This window comes from Capricornis sumatraensis, chromosome 8, assembly GCF_032405125.1.
Source record: "Capricornis sumatraensis isolate serow.1 chromosome 8, serow.2, whole genome shotgun sequence".
NCBI lineage: Eukaryota > Metazoa > Chordata > Mammalia > Artiodactyla > Bovidae > Capricornis > Capricornis sumatraensis.
This window is the reverse complement of record NC_091076.1, coordinates 14,779,279-14,805,912: the sequence shown is the minus strand read 5'-3', so window position 1 is coordinate 14,805,912 and position 26,634 is coordinate 14,779,279. Positions and strand designations below refer to the sequence as shown.

At 49.5% G+C, this 26,634-nt stretch overlaps 1 protein-coding gene across 1 annotated transcript in view; it reads right to left on the bottom strand.

Annotated features, from left to right (window-relative positions):
* Window positions 1-26,284, bottom strand: part of NFRKB (nuclear factor related to kappaB binding protein) — a 32,837-nt gene extending 6,553 nt beyond the window's left edge. The window contains exons 1-22 of the mRNA XM_068976808.1: window positions 26,240-26,284; window positions 24,783-24,994; window positions 21,983-22,184; window positions 15,943-16,070; window positions 15,112-15,286; window positions 14,485-14,586; window positions 13,811-13,884; window positions 12,944-13,028; window positions 12,414-12,594; window positions 12,090-12,198; window positions 11,733-11,859; window positions 11,415-11,480; window positions 8,822-8,901; window positions 8,645-8,691; window positions 7,501-7,561; window positions 6,933-7,107; window positions 6,014-6,120; window positions 5,165-5,288; window positions 4,927-5,006; window positions 4,616-4,836; window positions 4,253-4,520; window positions 3,429-3,641 (exon numbers count right to left, since the gene is read on the bottom strand). Of these exons, the coding sequence (XP_068832909.1) occupies window positions 3,429-3,641; window positions 4,253-4,520; window positions 4,616-4,836; window positions 4,927-5,006; window positions 5,165-5,288; window positions 6,014-6,120; window positions 6,933-7,107; window positions 7,501-7,561; window positions 8,645-8,691; window positions 8,822-8,901; window positions 11,415-11,480; window positions 11,733-11,859; window positions 12,090-12,198; window positions 12,414-12,594; window positions 12,944-13,028; window positions 13,811-13,884; window positions 14,485-14,586; window positions 15,112-15,286; window positions 15,943-16,070; window positions 21,983-22,184; window positions 24,783-24,917 (2,760 nt within the window). The 5' untranslated portion in view covers window positions 24,918-24,994; window positions 26,240-26,284. The remainder of the gene's footprint in view (window positions 1-3,428; window positions 3,642-4,252; window positions 4,521-4,615; window positions 4,837-4,926; window positions 5,007-5,164; window positions 5,289-6,013; window positions 6,121-6,932; window positions 7,108-7,500; window positions 7,562-8,644; window positions 8,692-8,821; window positions 8,902-11,414; window positions 11,481-11,732; window positions 11,860-12,089; window positions 12,199-12,413; window positions 12,595-12,943; window positions 13,029-13,810; window positions 13,885-14,484; window positions 14,587-15,111; window positions 15,287-15,942; window positions 16,071-21,982; window positions 22,185-24,782; window positions 24,995-26,239) is intronic.
* Between the last annotated feature and the right edge of the window lie 350 nt (window positions 26,285-26,634).

Genomic DNA, 26,634 nt, shown 5'->3' with positions numbered 1-26,634 from the left:
TCACTGTCTCCCCTACCTTGCCTCACATTCTATTGTAAACCTGTTCCCCAAAATCCATGACCCAGTGTGCCGGTCAAGCTCACTCACTCCCCCTGTCCACTGAGTGCTCACTTCTCAGGCCTCATTTCACACCCTACACATGCCTAATGCTGGAGCTACATGGCTGCTACCCCCTCCCACGTGCCTTCCCTGCTTCTGCTCCTGGCTCCCAGTATCCACGGTGTGCAAGCAGGGGTTTCTTTTTAATTTATATTTCTTTAATTGAAAGATAATTGCTTTATACTATTACGCTGGTTTTTAGCAAATATCAACATGAATCAGCCACAGTTACCTATGTTCTCCTCCACCTAAACACCCTTCCCAGCTCCCTCCCCAGGCAGGAATCTCTTTAAGTGTAAACTAGGTCAAGTCATCCCAGCCCACAGTCTTTCCAGGGTTCCCGTCACACCTAAATTAAAGGCAAAGTCTGACCTGACTTAACTGCTGGCAACCTCGCCTTCTAACACCTTCACACGTGCTCAGGAGCTTCCAGCTGCTTTCCTGTTGTTCCCCACACACTCCTGATGGAGGCCTCTTCACGTGCCATTCCCACGCCTGGGAGGCTGGGCCCAGACAAGCACAGCACAGCGTGCTCTCCAGCTTGGCTCACCTCGCTCATGAGTCCCCTCCCCAGACAGGCCTTCTCTCATCAGCCACCACCTCTGCCCATCACCCTTGACCACCCCCCCGCCCCCGCTGACCAACTGTGACGGCCTTATAGCACCCGACCCAGAGGTATGTGCCTGTCCCCCAGCACTGTGACATGTGACACTACAAGTCTGTGTGATTCACTCCTTGACCCCACACCCTGCACACTGCCCAGCACACAGGAGACACTCAAGAAACCTTCATTTGATGAAGAAATAACTTTGCGTCATCATTAGTGGTTCTGTTTCTTCACAGTAAAATGGGGATAATCCAAGTGGCCACCCCGCAGTGTCATGAGAACAACAGTGCTCAGCATCTGTAGCACATTCAACAGCGCCCAGGCCCTGCTCTCACCAGTCGGTGCAATTCTGCCCAACCAGTCCCTGCAGCTCAACGGCTATCTTCACATACACACCACCATGAAAGCACAGACAGACATGTCCCATTTCTACAAGTAAAAAAGGATATGCCAATAACGCCTGTCCAGCTATTCTACAGGGTTTTCGGTTCAGTTCAGTCGCTCAGTCGTGTCCGACCTTTGCGACCCCATGAATTGCAGCACACCAGGCCTCCCTGTCCATCACCAACTCCCGGAGTTCACTCAAACTCATGTCCATTGAGTCGGTGATACCATTCAGCCATCTCATCCTCTGTCGTCTCCTTCTCCTCCTGCCCTCAGTCCCTCCCAGCATCAGAGTCTTTTCCAACGAGTCAACTCATTGCATGAGATGGCCAAAGTATTGGAGTTTCAGCTTTAGCATCAGTCCTTCCAAAGAACACCCAGGACCGATCTCCTTTAGAATGGACTGGTAGGATCTCCTTGCAGTCCAAGGGACACTCAAGAGTCTTCTCCAACACCACAGTTCAAAAGCATCAATTCTTCGGCACTCAGCCCTCTTCACAGTCCAGCTCTCACATCCATACATGACTACTGGAAAAACCATAGCCTTGACTAGACGGACCTTTGTTGGCAAAGTAATGTCTCTGCTTTTTAATATGCTATCTAGGTTGGTCATAACTTTTCTTCCAAGGAGTAAGCGTCTTTTAATTTCATGGCTGCAATCACCATCTCCAGTGATTTTGGAGCCCAAAAAAATAAAGTCTGACACTGTTTCCACTATTTCCCCATCTATTTCCCATGAAGTGATGGGACCAGATGCCATGATCTTCGTTTTCTGAATGTTGAGCTTTAACCCAACTGTTTCACTCTCCTCTTTCACTTTCATCAAGAGGCTTCTTAGTTTCTCTTCACTTTCTGCCATAAGGGTGGTGTCATCTGCCTATCTGAAGTGATTGGTATTTCTCCCAGCAATCTTGATTCCAGCTTGTGCTTCCTCCAGCCCAGCGTTTCTCATGATGTACTCTGCATAGAAGTTAAATAAGCAGGGTGACAATATTCAGCCTTGACGTACTTCTTTTCCTATTTGGAACCAGTCTGTTGTTCCATGTCCAGTTCTCACTGTTGTTTCCTGACCTGCATACAGGTTTCTCAAGAGGCAGGTCAGGTGGTCTGGTATTCTCATCTCTTTCAGAATTTTCCACAGTTTATTGTGATCCACACAAAGGCTTTGGCATAGTCAATAAAGCAGAAATAGATGTTTTTCTGGAACTCTCTTGCTTTTTCCATGATCCAGCAGATGCTGGCAATTTGATCTCTGGTTCCTCTGCCTATTCTAAAACCAGCTTGAACATCAGGGAGTTCACGGTTCACATATTGCTGAAGCCTGGCTTGGAGAATTTTGAGCATTACTTTACTAGCGTGTGAGATGAGTGTAATTGCGCGGTAGTTTGAGCATTCTTTGGCATTGCCTTTCTTTGGGATTGAAATGAAAACTGACCTTTTCCAGTCCTGTGGCCACTGCTGAGTTTTCCAAATTGCTGGCATATTGAATGCAGCACTTTCACAGCATCATCTTTCAGGATTTGAAATAGCTCAACTGAAATTCCATCACCCCCACTGCCTCTGTTCGTAGTGATGCTTTCTAAGGCCCATTTGACTTCACATTCCAGGATGTCTGGCTCTAGGTGAGTGATCACACCATCATGATTATCTGGGTTGTGAAGATCTTTTTTGCACAGTTCCTCTGTGTGTTCCTGCCACCTCTTCTTAATAGCTTCTGCTTCTGTTCAGTCCACACCATTTCTGTCCTTCATTGAGCTCATCTTTGCATGAAATATTCTCTTAGTATCTCTAATTTTCTTGAAGAGATCTCGTCTTTCCCATTCTATTGTTTTCCTTATTTCTTTGCATTGATCACTAAGGAAGGCTTTCTTATCTCTCCTTGCTATTCTTTGGAACTCCTCATTCCAATGCTTATATCTTTCCTTTTCTCCTTTAATTTTTGCTTCTCTTCTTTTCACAGCTATTTGTAAGGCCTCCCCAGACAGCTATTCTTCTTTTTTGCATTTCTTTTCCATGGGGATGGTCTTGATCCCTGCCTCCTGTACAATGTCAAGAACCTCCGTCCATAGTTCATCAGGCACTCTATCTATTTACAGGGTTTTAGGTTTAAGCAAATCCATGAATAGTTGACTCCAAATCCAAAGACTCAGCTACTAAATCCTGAATTACATGGAAAGAAACAAAAAACCCCTTTCCAGCATCTCCCAAGCTTGCACTGCCCTTACTGGAAACTCACACTTGAATAGAAATGAACTCAGAATCAGAGGTCACAAACCACTTAGGTCTCCCTCTGATTCCGGGCAAAGGACTCAGACCCGCGCAGATAGCCTTCATGTACCTGCTTGATAATGTTCTGTCCCCCGACGTTCTGAAGAACGGCCGCTGTGGGGGTGCTGGGAGCGGAGCCCCCAGGAGAGCTGGTGGTGGGCTTGCTCGTGGGGTTGGCCGCCGCAGGGAGACTTGTCACCGTGAGCCCTGCCGACCCAGGTCCCGGCCGCTGCACAGTGGCCGTTGCTGTCTGCGCTTTGACTGGAACAGCGGCCATGACTGTCTAGTTCCGGGCAGGGGGCCGAGAGTTTTATTAGACAGGAAGCCGCAGACTGGCACCCAGAGAGGCCTCCAGCTGTCACCACCCAAGACGCATTCCCCTAGGAGGGTTTCTAAGCTCACAGTACCGAGCACTCACTACCCCCTGAAAAGGACAGTGTGGAGTTCTGACATGCTGGTAGAGCAGCTGAACTTTCAGAAACACTTTCCTATCTAACATCTCACTTTAGCCATGCAAGGAGAGGGGAAACACCACACCCCTTTACAGCACAGGGGCCCGAGGCAGGAGACCCTCGTCTACAGCTCCACGGTCAGTGGCCTAGAGAAGATCAGAGTCACGACAGAAGAGCCTGACACCAGCACTCACAGGCCTCACTCACATCCCACCTCCATCCACCAGGTTCCTGATGTCACAGCCTGGGGTGCATCACTAAACTTCCCATAGTTCTGACTCCCGACGTGCAAACACAACTCCTAACTCAGTCAATGGGCCCTGAGCATTAACTGAGCTGTTGTGATAAATGCCAGCAGCAGCAGCAGTGACCCAGGTCCTGGGTCCCGACCCGGACTGCCCACCAGGTTCATGAGCCCATGTGGGCAGCCCGCCCCTCTTACCTGTGGCCCACCTTTGGCCTGCGCACCAGTGGCTGGCATGCGGATCTGCGTTCCTGTGGGCATCGGTGGAAGCACCGGGGCTGGCCCTGCTGGCTGTGTCACGGCGGGAAGGCTGGGCGGGGCCACCACCCGCACCTGGGGGAGACCAGCCGAGCCCGAGTGGCTCACGACACGGGCAGCAGCCTGAGAACTCGGTGGGGTCTGGCTGGATGCTGGGGACAGCATGGTTCCCAGCTGCGGCATGGTTGGTGAGGATACGAGAAGAACCCTGCGAGGAGCACCCGGGGAAAGAAGACGCCAACTCAGGACAGCACGCGAAAGGAGCCTGGAGGGAGAAGGCCCGACAGGACGCGGGATGCTCACCCTGACGTAGACTTGGCCGGTTCCGAGACTGTCACGGGGCCGCTCTTGTTCACTGGCGGCAGTGGCGGTGGGGAGATCGGCGTGGCAGGCAGAGCAGGCGTGGTGGGCGTCACGGGCGTGACCGGGGTGGGGGGCATGCTGGAGTCGCTGAGGCTCAGCTGGCTCTGCTCAGACGGGCCGCCGCTCAGGACCTTCACCGGACCCTCCTTGCTGCTGGCCTTCTGCACGCGCAGAGGAGGGAACGCACACGGCGTAAGCCAGACAGCAGGGATGGCTCAGCCCCTCTGCTGCCATCCCACGAGGTCACTCACCACCTTGGACGGGGGCTTGGGCTTCTGCTGGAGGGCTTTCCTGGCTTTGGCCGCAGCTGCTTGGGCTTGGTGGATCCGCTCTGTGGGCAAGAGTGGGCAGCTGAGCTCAGGAAGGAGGGAGGTTTCGCTGAGAGCCAGGGCTCCGTCCCCCTGCACAGTGGCATCCTGAGCGGATGCCAAGGAGCAGGGTGGGGCCGGGACAGAGCATCAGGATGCCCTGGGCTAGCGGGGCACACACCAAACTCCTCCTCGCTGCGGTCCCGATGCAAGTAGATCCATAGCTTGCGCCCGATGTCATACTTCACGCACGGGTCCTTCTCATAGTGCAGCCGGTCCAGGGCGCCACTCACCACCGTGTTCACCTGGGACCCGGGACAAGGGGAGGAAACCACTGGCTCAGATGCCAGAGGAAGCCCGGGGGTGCGGGGCACGGCCCCCACACAGAGCCTACTCCCACTGGCTCACCCGTCACTCCGCAAAACAAGAAACTATGAGACCTGGGGCACGGAGTTGCTCTGAAGACGGTGAGTTGAGGACCCTCAGCAGACGCTGAAGGAAAGCCTTGCCGTCAGTAAGGTCACAGGGCAGCTCTGCTCACCCTTCCCTAGAAAGACTCCTTTCTTTTGGGTTTTTTTTTTTTTGGCCTTGCCGCTAGGCTTGTGGGATCTTAGTTTCCCAACCAGAGACTGAACCCAGGCCCTTGGCCCTGAAAGCTCAGAATCCTAACCACTGGACCGCCAGGAAATTCCTCATCAGTTTTATTAAATTTGTTATTCCAGTCTGTATTCCCTCATGTGGGCTTCCCAGGTGATTCCCGTGGTAAAGAACCTACCTGCCAATGCAGGAGACATAAGACAGGTTCAGGTTCAAACCCTGAGTTGGGAAGATCCCCTGGAGGAGGGCATGGCAACCCACTCCAGTATTCTGGCCTGGAGAATCCCCATGGACAGAGGAGCCTGGCAGGGTATAGTCCATGGGGTCGCAAAGAGTCAGACACGACTGAAGTGTCTTAGCACACACATTCTGTATTCCCTTGTAAGCAACCTTAAACCCCTCAACAAAACACGAGCAGCCCTTCCCCTCACACCTGCGTGCTGGTGACATCGGGCGCCAGGAATTGGGAGTCCTTGAGCAGCTCACAGATCTCCGCCCGCGTGCCCTCCCCATTGGGCAGTCGTGCTGCCGCGTCACGAACTAACACCAGAAACAGCAAAGTGCACAGGTTAGCAGGGTTCCTGGGGGAGCCGCCCTTCAGCTGCTGACCCAGCAGCGGGGGGACACGGCCCTCTGGGGGCGGCTTCCTCCACACCCCTCATACTTTCAGCCCCGGCTGAAGACCCTCAACTTGAGAGTTCACGGGGTCCAGGAGATAATTACAACTTAAACTGAAAACAGCATTTCCTTCCACTGTGAGCCAAGGCTGGCACAATCTTTGCTGACATATGTTGCCAACCACATGCTGGCAGTGCTGTGATGTTGTAACAGAAATCAGATGATTTCTTACCACAGCACAGCTGCTGAGACAACTCAAAGTATCATTTCTACTCTTCACTATGTGGGAATCAGAGGAGTCACAACACCTGTGGCAACGTCACGCCATTTATCATAATAAAGACCTATTTCTGCACCATAAACCTGCTTGTATATTTTTGTAATATGACTGGTTTCTTTCATAACTGTGTATTTTATTTTAGGCATTTAAAAACCTAATCCTGAGAAAGGGGTCCAGTGGTTACCAGACTGCCAACAATTCATGGTACAAAAAAAGTGAAAAATCTCACCTTTAAAAGAATCCCTGTCTGGAGGAAACAAATTCTGGCACCTAAGCTAACTGAACAATTCCTAAAGGAACGTAAACTTGAGCACACAATCCAGAAAGAAGACAAGATTCCCTGAGTCTCTGGGCAGGAGCCCACCCTCCGGGTCCCCACTGCAAAGCTTCCTGGAGCTACACTGACCCTCCCGCCTTTGCTGGTTGGCGTGGGGGGGGGGGGGGGTTGGCGCACCCAGGGACAGGATGGTGACGTAGGCGGGCCGGTCAGAGCGCAGCAGGGAGTGCTCCCGTGCCTTGTTGAGCGAGGTCTCCTTGTCGAACACACCCTTCACAGGCCCCACCACGGACTCGAAGCCGTGCAGGCGGAAGGTGAAGGCCCTGTGGGGCTGGCTGTACCGGTGGCGCTCCTGCCGAGAGAAGGGCCAAAGCGCCTGAGTCCACCAAAGTGCTCTCTCCAGCCGCCCCAAGCAGTGAGGGGTCAGCCTGCAGAGACTGGAGCAAGGAGGAATCAGGCTATTCCAGTAGGACCACCGAGCCGACCACAGTGGGGAAAGGACGACCCCCAAATGCCAGTCGCTAGCAAAGTCATCAAGAAGTCAATGTGTTTTGTTATCTCCAAAAAAATACCATCAAAAGGTTTCCCATTCCCTTCCTCACACCATCTCTGCTCCGGAAAAGCAATCCCAAAGAACAGTGAGGTTAAAAGTGTGACCTGCTTCCAAGCATTCTGGGCTCAAAGCATCTCTCCACCTGGTCTCGCAGACACAAGAGATTTACACTGGGTTCCAGTTTTTTCTCACCTGCTCCTGAAAAACTCGCTTCTCCTCCCCCGTGCTGGGCCGCACCACGTAGTCAGTCCTTCTGGAACACAAAGACCTATGGGTCCATTGCCCTCCACCAGTGCCCAGAACCACCAGGCCCATCACCCCTTCTCCAGCGTCCAGAACCACCAGGCCCATCACCCCTTCTCCAGCGTCCAGAACCACCAGGGTCCATAGCCCCTTCTCCAGCGTCCAGAACCACCAGGGTCCATTGCCCTTTTTCCAGTGTCCAGAACCACCAGGGTCCACTGCCCCTTCTTCAGCGCCCAGAACCACCAGGCCCATTGCCCCTATTCCAGTGTCCAGAACCACCAGGGTCCATCGCCCCGAACCACTGTCCAGAACCACCAGGGTCCATCGCCCCTTCTCCAGCATCCAGAACCACCAGGGTCCATCGCCCCTTCTCCAGCACCCAGAACCACCAGGCCCATCACCCCTTCTCCAGCACCCAGAACCACCAGGGTCCATCGTCCCTTCTTCAGCACCCAGAACCACCAGGGTCCATCCCCCTTTCTCTAGCACCCAGAACTACCAGGTCCATCGCTCCTTCTCCAGCACCCAGAACCACCAGGTCCATCACCCTTTCTCCAGTACCCAGAACCACCAGGGTCCATCGCCCCTTCTCCAGCCACCCAGAACCACCAGGGTCCATCGCCCCTTCTCCAGCACCCAGAACCACCAGGTCCATCACTCCTTCTCCAGCACCCAGAACCACCAGCGTCCATCACCCCTTCTTCAGCACCCAGAACCACCAGCGTCCATCGCCCCTTTTCCAGTACCGCAGAACTACCAGGTCTATCACCCCTTCTCCAGCGTACAGAACTACTGGGTCCATCACCCCTTCTCCAGCACCCAGAACCACCATTCTCCAAGGGAACTGAAGGGAGACTGGGGAAAAGCACACACCTACAGGTGGATCCTGCCACTCAGACTCCTGGGGTGACACTCCTACTCTGGGAGCATGCTGCCCCCCAGGGAGGCTGAGGCAGGCAAGCACCCATGGACCCCATCTCTCTCAAGCTCTCCGGCTCTAATGTACAAGGACGTGTCAGCACCACCAGGGCGGGACTGAGACAAGGGTTTCCTGGGGCACCACCCTCAGTCAGGGTACTGCTATACTCACACCCGAGGAACAGGCGTTGTGGCATCTGAGCTGTCCTCAGTTTCTTGCTGGAGAAAGGAAAACAGTGACAGGTCAATGGACTCCAGAATTCTGTTTAACTCAAGGGTTCTGGAAGCCCAAGACAAGAGAGCTAGTGGTTCTCGACAACATACCATACAGAAGGTTCTCACAGCATACCTTACAGAAGGCCTGGTCTTTGGTTTCCAGCCACAGCTGAAAGAGTGCAGCTAATTCCTTTTCATTATCTTGGGACTGGCCTATTAGAACAAAAAGGCAAAAATAACAACAGTGTGATCTAAAGGCACAAGGTAAGGACCCCATTTCCTCCTCCTCGCTGTACCTATGCCCAAGGAAGAACTTGTCAGGACTCTGGCAATGGTCCTGTGTACAGAACAGCCCTCAGGCCTGGACTTCCACAGGCAGGATGAAACTGGACTGCTGTCTGACAACACTCAGGAAATTAACTTGAAACTGACTTGAAGGGAGTAAAAACCTGACAGGATTATCTTCAAGTGTCTGATGGACATCCCCACAAGCTGTCTAGCCAGCACCTTAACTCCTGATCTTGGTGGCCTCCCTCTACCCCAGCCAATCACTCCCACAGTCACAACTAGATCTTGTCATTCTCCAAAACAGGAATCTTCAAGATGCCTAATCCAGTTTCTCAACCCTGGTAATGTGGGATTACCTGAATTACCTGGAAACTTTTGAAAATGCTGAGGCTCAGGCTCCCCAAAACCAACTAATCAGAACAGGTGTGGGGAAGGCCCAGGCATCAGAATTTTTTAAAGTTTTCCAGGACATTCCTGGCAGGCCAGTGCTTAAGATTCTGTGATTCCAGTGCATGAGGTGCTGGTCTGAAACCCGGTCAGGGAATGAAGATCCCATATGCTACGCAACACGCCAACAAAAATTTTTTTTAAATAAATAACAGCAACAACAAAACACACTTGTAGAAAGCACAGTCCAGATCCACTGTCTCCCTAACTGGAGGGGAGCTGCAGGAGAGGGCCCTGACAGCCAGGACACGCAGCTCTCCACGGTGCACGCAGAGGCCAGCTTTGTGGCTGTCTGCCTACGTCATGTCTCTGGCTGCCCTGCACAGTGCAGGGCTGAGCAGCTGCAGCGGAAGCATCTGACCCACAAGCCCAAGACACTTACTCCCTGGCTGGGTCAGGCCTGCCGCTCCCGGCACCACGCCAGGTGGACCCATGGCCTCAGCGCACCTCTGGCCACAGCCTGCATCACTTTTACAAGAGCATCACCATTTCTTCCATGTCCACAGACCCCCATCTTGATGTTCCTGAGCTGCAGGAACCATGGAGGCTAATGAACACTCCCCATCTCCTGACTGAGACCTCATGGCTTCCTCCCAACTCTGTGGTCATTGCCTCCAGTTTCCCCTCTGCCTCTCCCACCTTGGAGTCTCTCAAGGCTTCATCCCAGGCCCTCTGGCCTCCTCACTGGGCCCATGCCTCTGGCTTCTCTGACCGCACACATGCCCACAGCTCTCCACCATGACTCTCTGGTCTGGACTCTAAACCCACCATCCACTCAACACCTCAAAGGAAGCTCAAGCTGCAGCGTGTCCATAACCACACGCATGCACCTTACCCTCACCAAGCCTGACATCCTCCCCAGTTGCCCATGGCGGACCCTATTCAGCAGTTACAAGTCCAGCACCAGTGACACTTGACACCCTCTTCCTTCACTCACCACAGTCCATAACCACCTTTCTAGCTTTTACCTAAAACTCTCAAGTGTGTCCACTTTCCCTACCCTAGTCCGGATTATCATTCTCTCTTTGCAGGCTGGTGTGTTCCTGAAAGGAAGCTTCCCCACCCCACTCCCTCCATGGGAGCCTCCCCGTCCCACTGCTGGGCTGGTCCCTAGCCACTGTGAAGAACTCTGCTCAAATGACCTTCCCCAGGACAGCTGTCTGCATGCACACCACACCAATGCCTCATTACAAACATCCACCCCTACCAGCACTTTCCCTCACAGAATGTGCACGTTTGCTATTTGAGTACTTGTTCCCCAAACAAGTCTTAAGCTCCACAAGAGGGGAACGCACTGATTACATCACAAACCATTATACCCTCAACGCCTAACACTGCCTGACACCTAGAAAGTGAATCACTGTTGTAAGAAGGAATGAACCTACTGCTTCACAAGCTTCTCTCCATGTTTCTCTTCACAGACCACTAGACAAGAGTGGAAAGAGGTTTGAGTATTTCCACAGGAAATCAACATGAATCTTTCTCTCATCACCAAGTTATTTCAAGTACACGTTACTACAACTTACACAGTAAGTGAGACTTTACAAATTTATAACAAAGGAAGTCTTTCCTGTAGAAACAGCTTACTTGGGGCTGCCTGACACATTATCCTCAACAACAAAGCCCATTTTAGGAAAGAAAAACAATCATGTTACTATAAGTTACACTAAGGGCACAGATATGAATGATACAAACACAGGTGCTAATGTAAGATCCCCCCCCCCGCCCCGCCCAGATTTCGATTTAGCAGCCCCGGGGTGCATCAGGACAGAGGGCGATTTCAGCTTAGCCAAAACCCAATGGGGTTCATGAACTTAGACCATGAGAGGTCCTAAGGGCCTGCAAGGATCCTCTTACTGAGCAAAACAAGGCCTAACACGGCCCTTCTCAACATTCTCGTGGCCTGTGCTACCCGGAAGGCACCAGAAACGTAGGGGAGAAAACGAGAGAAAGAGCACCTCTGTGACAGGTCAGTGGCATGCAGTACTCACCAAGCAGTTTCCACTGCTGGGTTTTCTCCTTGAATTCAACAAACGGAGAGAAGCTGGACGGCACAGCTACAAGAAATGGATGCCCATAAGCAAGCCACACAGGCCAGAGAGTGCTGAACCCAGAACCACTGACTCCCCTGAGCTGGGAGGTCACTTCTGTACGTCAACAGCATATCAGGGCAGCACAGCCCATTGCCGCATGGCGCCAGGCAGTCATGATGGATGTAAGCAGTGAGACTGCATTCTAATAGAATCGGACAAAGGCGGGGGTGGGTGGGAGGGAGGAAGATACTGACCCTATGGAAAAAAGCACCTTACCACGGCTTTCTCCAGCAAGATACTGCAGGGCCGGTAATACCAGTTCTGCCCAGTTGGGGGCCGCAGAGAACCAGCTATTGAGGGAGCTGGCTGGAGAGGACTGCCAGTCTAAAACCCGCTCTTCTAGCTGAGGGAGAAAGTAAAGGCAGGACCTGGTTAGATTTCCATTCTGTTTTAACACACCGGCAATTCTATGATTGTGCTGCAACGAGCCGGCGGGGTCTGTCCCGTGAGCCCAATTCACAAAGCAAATTGGCTGCAGATCTCTGGGGAGAGCCCAGAGTTCTCAAGCCACAGTCTGCTGAAGATTTCTACCACCTGAAACCACAGTGCCCTTGGCTTTTCCTAAACTCTTACCAAAGGAAGACTAGCCTGTCCCTCCAGCAGCAGGATCTCCAGCAGAAGAGAGAAGAAGCTGGAAGATATTTCATTGATTCCAAGGCAAGGCTTGAGGTCTTCAAGAGGCCTAGTAAGGGAAGAAAAAGATAAGGACCATCAAAAAAAAAACAAAAAACCCCCACAACTCTGAGTTGCTGTAGGCCCTCCAAGCCTCTTAGCAGTCACAGAAGAGTTCAGTGAAGGACCACACCACGCACTTTCCCCAGGACCCTGGGACTCAGGGTTCAGAGGAGGCACCAGCACAGGGGTGGCCCTGAGCCATGAACCCCTCTGCTCACTTACTCTTCCTTGATGGCAGGTATGGCCAGTGGGGATGGAGCCTGCGAGAGGGGTGGGAGCCCTTCGGGACCGCTCAGGGGTTCAGCCAGGTCCTCTACCTCTGATTTGATCAATTTTATTTTCTTCTTCCTCCTTTCCTCTTTTTCTTTAACCTTTTTTTTAAGGACAGCCAAGTCATATAGGGCTGGGGGAAAAAAATAACATAAGTCATAAAACTGCAACTTCTACATCAGGAAATGAGGGAGCTTATTTGCTTATTATTTTCCCAAGGCCCACAAGCAAATCAAAGAAAAGCCTCAGTAATAAGACACAGTTTTGTTTTTAAAACCAAACTCAATGAGTGCTTTAAAAAGCCAATGATCTGCTGATCTGATTTAATAACCATTCTCCACCTACAAATCCATAAGAGGCGATAATGAAACAAAGATCATCAGCAAGGAAGAAGCTGTGGCTACATTTCCTTCTGTGCTATGCAGAGGCCTGTATAAGAAGACACCAGTCGGACGATGGCCACCTCTGCAGGAAGTTCTTACCTGCTAGCGAGCCCTTTCTGCCGGCGTTCACTCGAGTCATGATGTCATTCAGAGTCAAGTCCCCTGTCAACAGGTCCGGATGATCCTAGACACGATATTCAGAGATGCGTTATCAAGGCCCCAGAGAGGAGCTACCCACTGCTGGTGATTTTGCCCGTGTACCTAACAGACACAATTAGATGGGAGGTGTGCCTGAAGAAACTGTGTTGAGTTTAAAAAGTACACAGAGAAAAACTACTGCTCTAACAGGGCAGAGAAGAACTTTTCGTGTGTGGCGTTTACAGTTCATGAAGCTCTTGTGCATTCTTTCCGTGTTCTTCCAATAGTATTCTTAAGTGGTGCTATGTTTTACAGACTGACAGTGTGGCTCAGAGGAATGAAGGGATTCAGCCACCACCACTGTGAGTGGAAGACAGAGGCAGAACCTGGATTTAGCTCCCATGGAGACTCTGCCCATCTCACCCCTCTGCCTTAGAAGGACTGCCTTTCCTTCCTCCACTGCACTCTCTGGCTTGCCGTTACCGTGATCTGGTGGAGTGGAGGAGCAGAAACACAAAATGTGGGAGGAGCTGAGGCTCTGCTGCTTGCTAGCCATCAGGCAGAAGACAAGCTCCCTGGCCTCTCTGAGACCTGCTAACTGGACATGATGATTCACGCAGCAGTACTGTCCTAAAGACTAGATGAGACATCACGGTGAGCATGTCTTATGAAGTCAAAGTGTCTGTCTTCTCACATCTCCTCCATGCTGCTCCTGCCCTCTAACAAGTACAAGGAAAGGGGACTGAGGACGTAGTGACTCCCTGTATGGTCAGGACACCTGCTCGGAGATAAGACTGGCAACCTGCCCACTACCCCCTCCAATCTTACTGGTTGGTATTTCCGCTTCTCGTGGTGCTTCTTTAACATTATCTTCAGGTCACTGTCCCCCAGCTCTATTTTATCTGAGAGAAAAGGAATTGAACCACATGGATAGTCCTTATTTCCACAGGGCTCAGACTCACATTTTCCTGGCCACTTCAGTATTCAAAAGTAAGACATCTCTGGGTTTCCCTTCTGACTCGTGTGCTACAAGTACCACAGTTTTAAAACATGAACAGTCACTGACTCAGCTCTGCAGCTCTTCTGTAACCTGGTCAGTAACAATAATCTCTGCACTCAGCTGCTCCTGAATTTCTTCACAGTCTTAATTCCTATCCAATTAAGAATAGTCTCTAATTCCATGGACATGCCAAGAAACTGTTATGCCTGTGGTTACCTCTCTTGTTCCATTATTAAATTGTCCCTCAGTATTGTTATTTTAAGATTCTGCTTTCTTTAGGCCAAAATGCCAGCTGATCAACTCCTAAGGGAAATTTTCAAAGTAAAGGAAGGAATGCTAGCTGGCCTATTTGTAAAAAAAGTAGAGCCAAACAAAAACCTCTCCAAACCTCCTAGGTCTAAAGAACACTGCTCTTTTCCTGGCAGGAAGAAGCCAGTGCTGCTCCCCCCACCGCAGCCCCCCTCAACACCCCTCCACGCCCTGGCACCAGACCAGAGCTCACCTGCGGTTTTCATGTCCGTGGTGGAAAGTGTGGGCACCACCCTCAGGGGCACAGCAGGGCTTGGGGAGCGTGCTGGGGAGCTTGGGAGCCATGAGCTGAGATCTTCAAAAGAAAAGTTTCCTTGTAAATCCAACATAGTCTTGGACCCCGGCAGGGGAGACTGGCCAAGTGGTCGTTTGGGTTCAAGATGGCTAAGCCAACAATCGGGAAGCCAGGTTCTAGCACTCCCTCCGGACCCCTCCCAGTCAGACTGTAGCTCTGAGGTCATGTAAGCAACTTGTCCAGGAGAGACATTCACAGTGGTGGGTCACTGTGGAGGCCAGGTTACTACACCCCTCCTGGGGGGAAGCAGTCCTCTCAAGCAGCCGGCAGAACTAGAGACCCTGTGGTAGGCCCGCGGGCACGTGAGCGCCGAGAGCGCAGTGGTCTATGGTCACAGCCACCCAGCGGGAGAACTCAGGGGCCAAGAACCAGGGGCTCCAAGCTCCACCACCAGCCCAGACAGACCACAGGGCACAGGCATGGCTTCCTCATCGCAGGGCTGGGGGAACGGTGCCCACCAGCTCCAGGTGGATGAGCAGCAGTGGTGGAGACGGACACCAGCCCCGGGGGCCCGAGGACACGCACCCTCCTCGTCGGAGGACAGCGCCGTGTCCCCACACTCCTCCTTCACCTCCCGCAGGACCTTCAGGTAGCGCTGCTGGGTGCGCCACTCCCGCTCCTCGGGTGCGCGCGACGGCCAGGGCCGCTTCTGCCGCGACGGGAAGGCGGGGCCACTCCGCCGAGCCATCTCCAGCAGGTCCTGCAGAGAAGACAGACGGGACGGGGTCCTGGAAGCTTACCCTGGCCGGTCCCCCAAGTCCAGGCTTCCTTCTCTTCTTCAACGAGCTCAGTTCCCTCCCTCCGATCACAAAGATGCTTGTGGATAAATACGTTCAAATAAAAAGAACTTGTACTGATTACGGTGTAAAATCCCAAATCGGAGAGCTACTCAACCGAGAATGAGTACTTATACCAGAGTATTATACTTATACCTAAGTATTTCCACACCGAAACTTACAGGTCCTCTGAGGGCACGACTACCTGACCCCGAGGCCTCTCGCGGCTGGTCCAGACCTGGGGCCACTAAACCTGGCTCCCCTCAGGCAGCCAGACGTGAAACTGAGGACAAGCTGGTTCTCTTGCATGACCCACCATGGAACTGAAAGCCACCTCTCTGGGTAAATAAAGAAGCTACGACATTTCATTGATTCTAAGACGTATCCTTTTTTTCCTCTGTCCTAACATCTCTGAAATTAGGACACGTCTGAAAATGCACCTTAAAAAGGAAGGGTGCACTTGGCTGTGTTGGGGGTAGATGGGCAGTTTCCTTCCTTTCAGTCTTTCCTTGCTGCCCCGTCTGCCCCTTCAGCTCACCAGGTGCGTGTCTGCGCCGCTCCCGGGAGGGGGATCACTTACACTGCGTGAGGCCAGGATCTGCTTCAGCAGCCGGTGGAAGTACTGCTGCTGGGAGCTGAGGTAGCGCTTGTACTGCGACCGGAAACACAGCTGCCGGTACTTGACCACCTCGGGGTTGAAGTGTCCATCTGTAGTAACAGGCACATCCACGTCAGCCACCATCCACGTGGAGAGGGGACAGCTCTGCACTGACCAGGGGACGGTGTTGGGGGAGGGGAGCCTGTGGATGGCGGGGTGGGTGGGGGTGGGGGTGGGGCAGGCGGTGGGGCGACACAGGAAGCACACACGTGACTCAACTCCCTGAGGCTGTGCAGGAAGCAGCCTGGAACAACCGTCAAGAGCGAGAAGAGTCGCCCTAGAGGCGGCGACATAAAATGAGGCCTGATTAGAGCAACCGTGGGAAACGCCGACTAATGAACATGGGTCAGTTTCATGGGTGTGCATTGTATATATTGTTTCTCAACTCTTCTTATGTTTAAAAAATTTCAAGTTTGGGATTGACATAGAAATACTACTACGTGTTAGAATTGGACATGGAACAACACACTGGTTCCAAACAGGAAAAGGAGTGCATCAAGGCTGTATATTGTCACCCTGCTTATTTAACTTATATGCAGAGTACATCATGAGAAACGCTGGACTGGAAGAAACACTAGTTGGAATCGAGATTGCTAGGAGAAATATCAATCACCTCAGATATGCAGATGACACCACCCTTATGCCAGAAAGTGAAGAGAAACTAAAAAGCCTCTTGATGAAAGTGAAAGAGGAGAGTGAAAAAGTTGGCTTAAAGCAGAAAATGAAGATCATGGCAGCCGGTCCCATCACTTCATGGGAAATAGATGGGGAAACAGTGGAAACAGTGTCAGACTATTTTTCTGGGCTCCAAAATCACTGCAGATGGTGACTGCAGGCATGAAATTAAAAGACGCTTACTCCTTGGAAGAAAAGTTATGACCAACCTAGATAGCATATTAAAAAGCAGAGACATTACTTTGCCGACTAAGGTCCGTCTAGTCAAGGCTATGGTTTTTCCAGTAGTCATGTATGGATGTGAGAGTTGGACTGTGAAGAAGGCTGAGTGCCGAAGAATTGATGCTTTTGAACTGTGGTGTTGGAGAAGACTCTTGAGAGTCCCTTGGACTGCAAGGAGATCCAACCAGTCTATTCTGAAGATCAGCCCTGGGATTTCTTTGGAAGGAATGATGCTAAAGCTAAAGCTCCAGTACTTTGGCCACCTCATGCGAGGAGTTGACTCATTGGAAAAGACTTTGATGCTGGGAGGGATTGGGGGTAGGAGGAGAAGGGGACGACAGAGGATGAGATGGCTGGATGGCATCCCTGACTCGATGGACGTGAGTTTGGATGAACTCCAGGAGTTGCTGATGGACAGGGAGGCCTGGCATGCTGCGATTCATGGGGTCGCAAAGAGTCGGACACAACTGAGCGACTGAACTGAACTGAATGTGTAAGATAGATAATGAGAAACTTCTGTGTAGTTTGGGGAACTCTACGGATTTGAAGCAGGAGAATAACACAACCAAGAGCAAAAGAGGAAGATGGTCACCACTGCAGCAGTCCAGGTGAGGGCCGACAGTGGCCTGGTCCCACCTCATCTCCCCACACCCAGGGCAGAGCTGAGGCCCTAGAAGGCCTATAGTCCCTGCTGTGTGGGCCCCATGCCTGGAGGCCTCTTCTTCCACCAGCCTCCCTTCTGCTCCCTCCACCCTGCCCCCACTGGCCTCCACGCTATTTCCCAAGCACACCGTACTTTCCCGAGGCCTTTCTCCTTAGAGTGCCCTCCACCCACCACAATGTTTCCTGTTAAGACCCAAGGTCTTCACAGCTTGCTCCTCAGATCTTCACGCAGCCTCTGTCCAAATGCACCTTATCAGAGAAGCCCTACCCAGCTACCACCCAAGATAGCTCCTCCATGTCACTCCCAGGCCCACTACCCTTAGTCTCTGCAGTGCCTAACACCAAGACACATTTGCTCATCTGGCATCTTGTTTTCCCCCATTAGAATTAAGAGCATGACTACACCTCCAGAACCCTGAAGAAAGCCATCTGTCAGCTGATCAGTTAAGTAGTGGTTAAGTGAGCGGCAGTAGAGCCCTGAGATGTATTTCAAGGGACAAAGACTAGACTTGCTGACAGCCTGGATGCTGGGGCAGGAAGAGGAGCGTGGTACCCAGATCCCTTGCCACGGGCGACTGGTGCCATCACGGGAGCCGCAGTGAGAGAAGTCTGTTTCGGAATATTAGACTTGAGCAGGGTGCCACAATGTGAACTTAAGGAGCCAGATGCAACAGCTAATCTCAGAAAGCGAAAACACGGCATCACAACGTCTGTTTTTATTCGAACCGCCTTTAATGACATTCCGATGTAATCAACAACAGCAAACACTTAGAACAGCACCTGACATGTAACTGTCATCATATAGGGACCGTGAATATATTAACTCACCCCATCTTCACAACCCCCCTTCCCTGCATAAAAAAGATACCACTACATTCTCACATTACAGAAGAGCCTGAGGCGTGGAGAAATTATATAACTTGTCCAAGGTCACACAGCTAAAAGGGGAAACTGAGTCTGAAAACAGGCCATCCAGCTCCAGAGCTCAAGCTCTCAGCCACCACACTGTAATGCTGTCTGGTGTAGAGAAACAGGGAATTTGACTTTTAAGAAAAGAGGCAAGAGTTTAATGCTAATGATGCTGACACACAGGAACTGGACGAAAATTCTACTTCTTTACCTCTGTGCTTCTCTGATGTGACCTTCCTTCAGTCTTCAGCTTCCCCCACTTTTGATAACCACAACAGACAAATGCTCTATTAAAACAGAATTCTGAGTACATCAAACTAAAGAAAACACATTAAAATCAACTGTTTTTAGTATTGTTAATGTGGTCACTGGAATTTTTTTACCTGAACATGTGGCTCATGTAGTGTTTCTATCGACCACGCTGAGCCACAGAACAGCAGAAGAGGCAACTACAGCCTTGGGTGAGGTTGCTAAGAGGGCAAAAGAGCCTGGTAGGTGGTGGATTTTATTTGAAGTGAAGGCAATTGGCAAATATTCTGAAAACTGAAACTCTGAGATGCTCATGCTGGTGGCTGTGTGGAGATGGTGTCTGAAGTAGCTCCAATAAGAGGTCCCAGAGAAGAGTTAGTAGATGGGAGCAGGCAAGTAAGGAGGGAGAGTGGGCCTAATAGCAGGAGCAGAGGCAGCAACAGTGAGTTAATGAGGACTCAGCAGAGAGGGGTATGCTGGAAGGATGTGCAAGGCCCAGGAGGCAGTCGGGAACTGGAGGGCCACAAGTGCAAAGTGGGGAGGTGAAAGTCTCACTTCAGACATCAGACATTATGGTCAAGACATCAGACATTACGGAAGGGTTAAGAAGAGAACTGAAAATCATCTGCTGGTCTGCAAATTGCATTTTCACGGAAAAGAAATATGGACCAGAGGAAAAAATGAGCACTGGAACAAGTGGCAAAATAGGAATGTGAGCCACACAGTACCGTAACAGTGTTAAATTTCACACTGACATTCAGAATTTAAATTCAATACAGTATTTTATATATTTCTGTACTTGATCATTTCTGGTTACCTAAGAGAATGTTGGAGAAGGAAATGGCAACCCACTCCGTACTCTTGCCTGGAGAATCCCATGGACGGAGGAGCCTGGTAAGGCTGTTACAGTCCATGGGGTGGCAAAGAATCGGACATGACTGAGCGACTTCACTCACTCACTCAAGAGAATGTTCCTGCTTTTCGGAGATGAATGCTGAAAAATTAGGAGTTTTCAAGTGGTTCAGGGAAACTAAAAATAGTGGTAATAAGCACAATAAGGACAAGAAAATAAACGGGGCAAAATGTTAATAGTTGGTGAACCCGGTGAGGAGTACGTGGGTGTCAATTTCAGATTCTTGTCACTTTTCTGTAGATTTGAAGTTTAACATTTAGAAAGGTGCTGACAGGTGCAGGGGACAGCCCCCCAAGCACTGCAAGCTATGACGTCTTTCCAGAAGCTTGGAGAAAAGGGAAAATGACAGATGATGATGAAGGGGACAGATGGTTAAGGACTTTTTCAGTGTGAGATCCCTGATCCCATCTACAGACTGAAAAAGAACAAGTACAGCAAATACACACGGTGGAACAACTGCCAAGAAATGAGGTCCCGGAGGAAGCAAAACACGAAAAGAGCAAGAGTGGGGGTCAGCCCTCAACAAAGAAAGGTCCTTCCTCTGAGACAAGTAGGTGAGGGGGCAGCGACCACAGTGAGCTGGAGTGTGGCTACAGGTGGGAAGCTGAGTCCCTGACACATGAGGCTTTCCTCGGAAACAGAAGACCAGGGAGACTGACAAGCACCTGGGCTTAAGAAAAAAAAGGATTCTATTTAAAACATTACCAGGAAAACGAAACCAAAGGTAAGAGAACTGGCAGCAATGCCAACTCGGTCAAGACACATGACCACAACAACCATGGTGGCGCAGCCATCCTCACCAACACTGGAGCTGAAGCACGATGCAGGACAGTGAGCATCACAGAACTCCCACCTTGGCGTTCCTTGTCTGCATCCTCACCAGAACCATCACTCTGATTTGGAAGCAAGCGTCCCAACGTCACAGACAGTCCCTGACACGGCCTCAACCACCAACCAGGCCTACCAGCCCAACTCCCACCTGAGACCCTGGCTTCAGCCACATAAACCCTGGCCAACCAGAGGGGGAAAGCCTCCTTAATAGCCCACCAAAGAAGGGAACACTCATTTGAACCCCTAAGATAATGAGGTATGATATGATAAGCTTTTTCTCTCCAATATTTCTGTAGCTGTCAAACTGTCCAGTTTAGCAGAACTCAAGAGGTGGTGTTTTTCAGGGGCTCCTGCCAAAGCAAAGTCACCCCAGAAAGCAGGAAGGGGAGAAGCACCTTCTGTTCATCTCCATGGGACAAGGAGCAAAGCAAACGGGGACTTCAGAGTACCCCCAAACCCATTCTGGAATCCCCAGTGTAATTATGGATTTAGGAAAGGATTGGTGGGTGCTAAAACCACTGGGGAAAACAAAGGCTTTTTGAAAATAAGATTATCACATGGTCCCTAAATACGACCCTATGGATTGCATATTAATTACAGGGGGAAAAAGGTGCCCTTACAGTCAGTAGGCCCGGCAGACACCACAGAACCAAGTGGTCAGAAGCAAGACTGACATTACATGCCCCCTGTGGGGGTGGGGTTGGGGGGATGAAATTTCCCATTTCCTTTCGTGGCAAAATGTTTAACCCAAATTTATATCCTGAGGAAGCAACATGGTAACTCCCCAGAAAGCAAGACATTTTACAATTCAAGTGTCCTGGGCTTGCCGCAAATGTATTTTGAAAGACAAGGGAAAAAAGGTCCTAGATTCAGGGAGCTGAGAGACAGGAAATCCACACACAGCACACACAAACCATGAGCACAACCTGGATTTAAAAGTTGACCATAAAGGACACTGAACCACTGGGAAAATCTGAACAAGGGCTACTATGCTATTCCTGTTCACTGTGAAGTTTCTTGGGTGTGGTATTAACACTGTGATTATGTGGAAGGATGTCTTTGCTAAGAGACACACTATATGCTGAAGTGCCTGGTGGTAAAGTATTAACTTTTCTGCAGAAAAAAAGTGTGTGGGCATCACACACACATACACATGTGTGATAAACCAAACAGTAAACTGTTTTTAGTGAGTTCTGAAGACTAGTCATAAAGGGTGTCCTCAAGATGCTAATAATGTTTTGCTTCTTAATCTCAGTGGTGGCTACACAGCTGGGTTCATATAACAAATCAATGAGCAACACCTATGATTTATGCTTCCTATTAAGTGAAACTCTTTTATTAAAAAAAAGAACAGCCTAGGCAGCAAAGTGCTTCCGGAAACCACTTAATTGAGTGGACAGTGTCTGCACATAAAAGCACAGTAACGCGAAAGGAGTACACACAGAACGGGGCGTGTTCCCACCCCCATGCCTCTAAAGACAAGACTGTGGGGCTACACACCTCGGAAAAGCTTTTGGGCGATGTGCAGAGGGTTCCCAAAGCGGAAGTTCTCCCCACTGAACAGGGCGAGGATGAGCTGATTCTGCTGCTCCATGCTGTCTTCAGGAAAGAGGGGCAGAAACTGCTGGAGATGCTCACGCTGCGAGTCGCTCAGCACCTCCTGCCACGTTGAGAGGCTGACTACATCAAAGAAGATCTCGGGCTAGGAGAATCAGGAAAAGCAGGAGGAAAGCAAACGAGAAAAAAAAAAACAGTTTTTAAGTTTTCTGCACATAAGTGGTAAAATATACATAACATGAAATCTATCATTCTGTCCATCTTAGGGTGTTGTGCAACCATCAACATCATCCAAGTTTTTATGTTTTTTAAAAAAACTAAAATTTCACTGATCTTTATTCAATTCTGAAATCTTGAGAGATTTGTCAGGAATGCCCTGGCAGGCCAGTGGTTAAGACTTCGTGCTTTCACTGCTGGGGCCCGGGTTCAACCCCCGGTTGGGAAACTAATATACCAAAAGCCGCACAGGACAGCGAAAACAAAACAAAACAAAACTTGAGAGATCAGTAAAGATTACATATAAACCACAACCTTATACCCAGCAGTAAATAATAATCCTCAGGAAAATGAGCTCAGCAGAGAGAATCTCATTTAGAAACCACTTCTGCCAACAGGGGATAGGATGGTGAACATCTCAGTTCAGCTCAAGATGAGGGGCAGAAAAAGCCCACGTGGGAGGCGAGAACTCGAAGAGCTGAGGGCATCTGCTGAGAACCCAAACCAGCAGAACCAGGTCTGTTCTCCACTCACCAGTTATGTACAGGACACATCCTAAGTGCTGTGTGCTAAGATGGACAAGTGCATATACCGCCTGGCGGGAGAGCAATTAAACAAGCTATTGCAATGGAGTGGAAGTTTACCCGTGAGTACACGGGAGAAGCACACCTCCCAGACTTACGGTCTCGGAGAACACCTTTCATACAAAGTGACATCTAAGATGGCAAGGGATAAGAGGAAAATGTGCTGAGGCAGAAGGGTTAAAAACCCAGAGTAATAAAAGATTACTACAAAACAAAAGACAGCAGCGACCTTTAGGGGCAATAGAGAGGGAGAAGAGGAGAGTTAGCATTCAAGTGGGGGCTCCACAGGTGTTTTATTACTGCTTAAACTCCATATATATGTGTGTGTGTATATGTGTGTGCGCTTTATATATTCTTATATGAGACACCTTTCACTTTTTAATTAAAAAAAAAAGTTCAGAGGACTTTCCTGGCGGTCCATCAGCTCCGCCCTAAATAAGACCCGGTTCAACCAAGTAAATAAATAAATAAACAGAAGTCCAGGCAACATCAAGAAGCTCAAGAATAAAGAGGGCAAGGGAAGCAGCAGACAGTAAGACAGGAGCGAGGGACCTAGGAACACGGTGAGTACTTGTCACTTTATCCTAAATGACAAGGACAGACAATAGGGAGACACTGAAGGGTGTAAGCAGGAGAGAACCGAGAAATCAACCACCTGCAGGCGTCTCAGCAGGCAGGCAGCACAGCACCTCCGGCTCCCTAAGACCTCCCCGCACAAACCTACTTCTGCACACCATGTTACTAGTGGCATCTCAGCATCTGGCATAGAGCAGGTACTTAGGTAAAACAAGTGCTTGCTGGCTGCCTGAACAACATACAGAGGTTTACTTGAAAGAGCACGTAAAGAAAACATGGATGGGAAAGACATATACCAAGTTCAGTAGCTATTACTTTGGGAAAGGAGGCAATACAGGCAAAATGGTGGCTTTAATTTTATCTACAGTTTTTAACATATGATGAAAGAAAAACCTGAACCAAATATGACTAAATGAAAGTATCTCCCCAAATCGAATGCATGGATGTTGACCATATGATACTCTATACCTGTCCATATATTTGAACTTTGGCAAAATAAACAAATAAACACATGTTTCAGTGTACCTAGTGCCTTGCACATAATAAGCACTAAATAAATGGTAGCCAATGATGACTGCACAGCTCAACTGTGAAAAGTGGTCAAAAGCACACTATTAATACTACCTCAAGAAATGAACTATTAATTGACTAGAAAGCTGGTTACCTTATGGACAGATAATGTATGCATTCTGTATCGTGATTCACAACTTGGGTAAACATCTAATATAAAAGATACACATAATTCTGTCCTTAAATATAAAACTTCTTGGGACTGCTCTGGCGGTCCAGCAGATAATAAGACTGCTTCCACTGACCAGTGGTGCAGGTTCAATTCCTGCTTGGGGAACTCAAGACTCCGCAGGCTGAGCGGCCAAATAATTAAAAAAAAAAAACCTAGCGAACTGTTGAAAATTGCCTTGTTAGAAACTCCAGTACTTTGGCCACCTCATGCGAAGCGTTGACTCATTGCTGGGAGGGATTGGGGGCAGAAGGAGAAGGGGACGAAAGAGGATGAGATGGCTGGATGGCATCACTGACTCAATGGACGTAAGTCTGAGTGAACTCCTGGAGTTGGTGATGGACAGGGAGGCCTGGCATGCTGCGATTCATGGGGTCGCAGAGAGTCGGACATGACTGAGTGACTGATGCCATATTATCAAGTGAATACGTTATTAAACATGTAGAATGCAGCTTATACTTTCTTCCTTAATCAGAATATTAAACCGATTTACACTTAAAACATCGCTCTGGTTGCAATGTAGAAAATCAGAAAGAAGGGAGCACAAAATCCTGAAAACTTGCACAGTGTAGAAAAGACTGCAGAGAAGAACTCAGAAGGAAACAACGGTGTGGATGTCACTACTCACGTCCTCCAGAAGGTCCTCAGGCAGACTAACCCTGGTGCCCCCCAGGAGGCAGTCCTCCATGATCCGCGAGCCTTGGCCATCCCCACACGGGCCCAGTTCCAAGGGATCCGTCAGCATGTGGTCCAAGGAATCCATTGTTTACGTTCCACAGGTTAAGCTAGACAAATCCGTGCAGTCAGACCATGAGACACAAAGGCAGAAATCCCAGGGATCTGTTGACACAAATATTCCTTCACAAAATATCCAATCCAGAAAATATTCAATCTCTAATTTCTTCTTTTACCTTATCCTTAAACCCTTTTTACCTTATCCTTAAACCCTAACCTCTGCTAAACAGCTCTTCTCCCTCCCTCTCACCATATCCTCATCAGAATTTCACATCTTATCCAGTAGGTCTCCCCCAATACTCAGAGCAGTTCTGCAGCAATTCCCCAGTCAACAGAATTTCTTACACCTTCATTTTACACACAAGCAAAATGAGACTTACAGATTAACCGGCAACTAGACCGAGTCCACCATTTAGGCTTCCCTGAGAGACTAACACTTTCACTACTTTGGGGGCCTCCTTGGTGGCTCAGATGGTAAAGAATTTGCCTGAAATGCAAGATCGACCTAGGTTTTGATACCCAGGTCAGGAAGATCCCCTGGAAAAGAGAATGGCTACCTACACGAGTCTCTTGCTTAGAGAATTCCATGGACGGGAAGAGCCTGGTGGGTTACAGTACACGGGGTCACAAAGAGTCAGACATGACTTAGCGACCAACACCTGAAATCTCTCACACTAATATAGTTTACTTAATATTGTTTTTTAAGCAACTCTTTGTTGTTCCTTCACAAAAGAATTGACTGAAAATCCAGAGACTAGTGAAGTTCAGAAAGTAACACTAAGTTACTTAATGAGGGCCTATTAAGTGCCAGGTCTTTCATGTACCTGATTTAATTCTTATAAGTATGCAAGGTAGGGTTATTACATCTGCACTACAGATACTAAAACTCAGGATCAGAATAGATAAGCAACTTGCCCAATCCCAGAGATAGGACTGAAATTCAGGTGTGCATGACTGCAAATCCATGTTCTTAACATTAAAAGACAGTGGCCAATGCAGCTGGTCCAGCTGATATGTATAACCATGTAAATATAATACTATTTTTCTCCTTCCTGTAATAAATGAACACTGTTGGCTACCTTTAGAAACATGCATACGAAAATTTTTTCAGAGAGCATCTCATAAGGCTGATGGCTGGAATTAGGTGCAAAGCAGAGGCCATAGTTATTAACAACTGGTCCAAGGGGAGGCTGAACTCAGCCACTCTACAAACATTTGCTAAATCCCTTCTCCAACTCTGATTCCTACCAAATGGAAAGGAATAAAAACAGATTTAATAAACACCAAACTCCTAGTCTCATCTCAGCGACTCTGAGCACATCTTACCTAACCAGCTATCAATTTCCTTACCTAAGATGAAGAGGAGCAGGACCTGGTCCTCTGGTCCTCTCTACAGTTATTTCCAATCCTGGAAGCCTGCAGTGAATCATTTCCAGATGGATGCATTTATATAACTTAATGCAGTCATGTAATGACTTCTCATTCTGAAAAACTCTCAAAGGATAAAGAGCAGGCCTGGAATATTACTGTTAAAACAAGCACCTTTCCGCTAATCATTTCAAGTAATCTGGAAGAGATGTCAGATCTACATAATGATACAGTGGAAAGACTCTTGTTCAAAGCAGCTGCGTGGTCCCCAAGGTACTATGTCCTATCATCCTTCAGTACACGATAAAGGACGGCATCTTGAACACTTCTGATGCCTAAACTACTGACACCGGTGAGAAAGCACATGGCATTTGCCT